General features: G+C 37.1%; 1 protein-coding gene across 1 annotated transcript; it reads right to left on the bottom strand.

Annotated features, from left to right (window-relative positions):
- Positions 1 to 1,119: 1,119 nt before the first annotated feature.
- LOC109702568 (interferon alpha-2-like) lies at positions 1,120 to 1,689 on the bottom strand. Its single transcript, XM_020187870.1, has one exon. It carries the CDS (start codon positions 1,687 to 1,689, stop codon positions 1,120 to 1,122), a length of 570 nt encoding a protein of 189 aa, XP_020043459.1.
- Positions 1,690 to 2,062: the final 373 nt, after the last annotated feature.

Raw genomic sequence — 2,062 nt, 5'->3', positions numbered from 1 at the left:
TTTGTTAAAATTAAATTTAGTCTACGATGAAAAAGATAATAATAATCTATTTTGAAAAAACTCCAATTTCCTTGGTTTTGTTCTAATGCTTGCTGAAATCCTCTTTGAGTTCATTTCGTTGTTTCTATGTCTTCTCAATTTTTTTTTATCCTTATTCTCTTAGGATTCATTGAGTTGCTTTTATAGGTTCTCTTTAAGCTCCTTAAACATTCTTGTTATAATTCTTCTAACCTCAGAAACTGAGGATTCATTCATCCCCTTCACTGTCCACCAGATCCTCTATTGTATTATTGCTAACCTTTTAAGAAGTCATGTTTGTGCTTTCATTTTAAAGTCCTCACATGCCACAACCTGCCTTTTACTGAAAGAATTTTGTAGGTTTTCCTTTTACTATTGAATAAGCTAAGAACTAATATTAACTAAGTATGATCATTATTTTAGGCTTCTTTTCCTATAAAAATCAAAGATAGCAGGAATTGCATTTGTTAGGTTCACCAGTATAGCCTGAGGTCAACTTTCAATATGGTTAAGAGAAAGTCATTTTTTTTTTTGCAACATGGGTATTCAACCAAGAGCTTCAATATCATTAAGTTAGCACTTGTCTACTGAGCTACTTTCCCAACAGGTGAAAAATTCAGTTATTATTTATAATTTGAATATATTATTTATGGATAAATGATTCCATCTTCTGCTTCCTTCTAAGGTTATGTAATAAGTTGTGGAGTTTCTTTTTAAAGAATAAACACATACAAGAAGTTTTGTAAAGTAACACTTTAATGAACAAAGCAAAATAAGAAAAGGATGACTTGAAAAGCACACATTTTGCTATATTAACCACAATGTAAAAATGTAAATAATATACCATCAAAAATAATTGAAATCTTATAAATAGTTAAATAAATAAACTTTTAAACTAATAAATAGATAAATCTGCATGGATGAAAGAGAAAAGTGTTCCCAGAGTTGAACACAATGTTGTTAATACTCCTGAAACATCTGTCAAATGGATGTAAGTCATGTCACAAATGTAGAAGAAATGACTCTTTCCAATGGCAAAATTGATAAACATGAAATACAGTGTTTTAGTCACTGACAGTAATTTCCATGATGGGGCAGGTCTCATTCTTCACTTTGTAATCTTTCATACAAGTTAGCTGATGAAGAGAAGGATCTCATGATTTCTGCTCTGACAACCTCCCAGGCACAAGGGCTGTATTTTTTCTCTTGCAGGTAGAGAGTGATCCTGTGGAAGTAGTTCCTCACAGTCAGTGTGGAGTCCTCATGCATCAGGGGAGACTCTTTTTCCTCCACCTCCTGTGTCAGACAGGCTTCCATATTTTTCAGCTGCTGAGAGAGGCCAGAGCAGAATTTGTGCAGAAGGGTCTTCTCCCAAGCAGCAGAGGAGTCCTTTGTGCTGAAGAGATTGTAGATCTGCTGTGTCATCTCATGAAGGACTGAGATGGCTTGAGCCTTCTGGACCTGGTGGCCATCAAAGTCCTCCTGGGGGAATCCAAAGTCATTTCTGTCCTTCATGCAGGAGAAAGGAGAGATTCTCCTCATTTGTCCCAGGAGTATCAAGGACCTCCTGCTACCCAGGCTATGAGTCTGAGACAGGTTACAGCCCACAGAGAAGGTTGACCTGCAGCTGAGCACCAGCAGGGCCACCAGTAAAGCAAAGGACAAGGCCATTAGGGATGTTGCAGATGCTGCTGGCCTAGCTGAGGTGGGTGGTCCTGGACCTTTGCCTCTAGGTTCTCTGAAGATCTTCACATGCTCATTTGACTTAAGTAGAGAACACTTGAGGTTCCATTTTCTGAATGCCCTCCCCTTACTTTCTACTTCTCTTTTTGCTTTCGTTTGTGCTTTCCTTACTTGGGTTTAGAGTGGCATTTCTAACAATTTGGTTTTCATCATTCATTTTCATCCTGTGGCCCTCCCTTCTCATGCCACAAGAGGATTTTAGATTTTTTTCCTAATAGAAATCCTGACTAAAAGTGAAGAACAGAAATATAGGGTTATGTATCTACGTATGCTTCATACATAAAAAGGGGAGTGTAAATTT

The sequence above is a fragment of the Castor canadensis genome, chromosome 13 (assembly GCF_047511655.1).
Source record: "Castor canadensis chromosome 13, mCasCan1.hap1v2, whole genome shotgun sequence".
NCBI lineage: Eukaryota > Metazoa > Chordata > Mammalia > Rodentia > Castoridae > Castor > Castor canadensis.
The sequence above is the reverse complement of the archived record's forward strand: the minus strand, read 5'-3'. Positions and strand labels throughout refer to the sequence as shown.

Excerpts from the sequence above, each read along its gene's own strand:
- LOC109702568 (XM_020187870.1), bottom strand. The coding sequence starts at position 1,689 with ATGGCCTTGTCCTTTGCTTTACTGGTGGCCCTGCTGGTGCTCAGCTGC.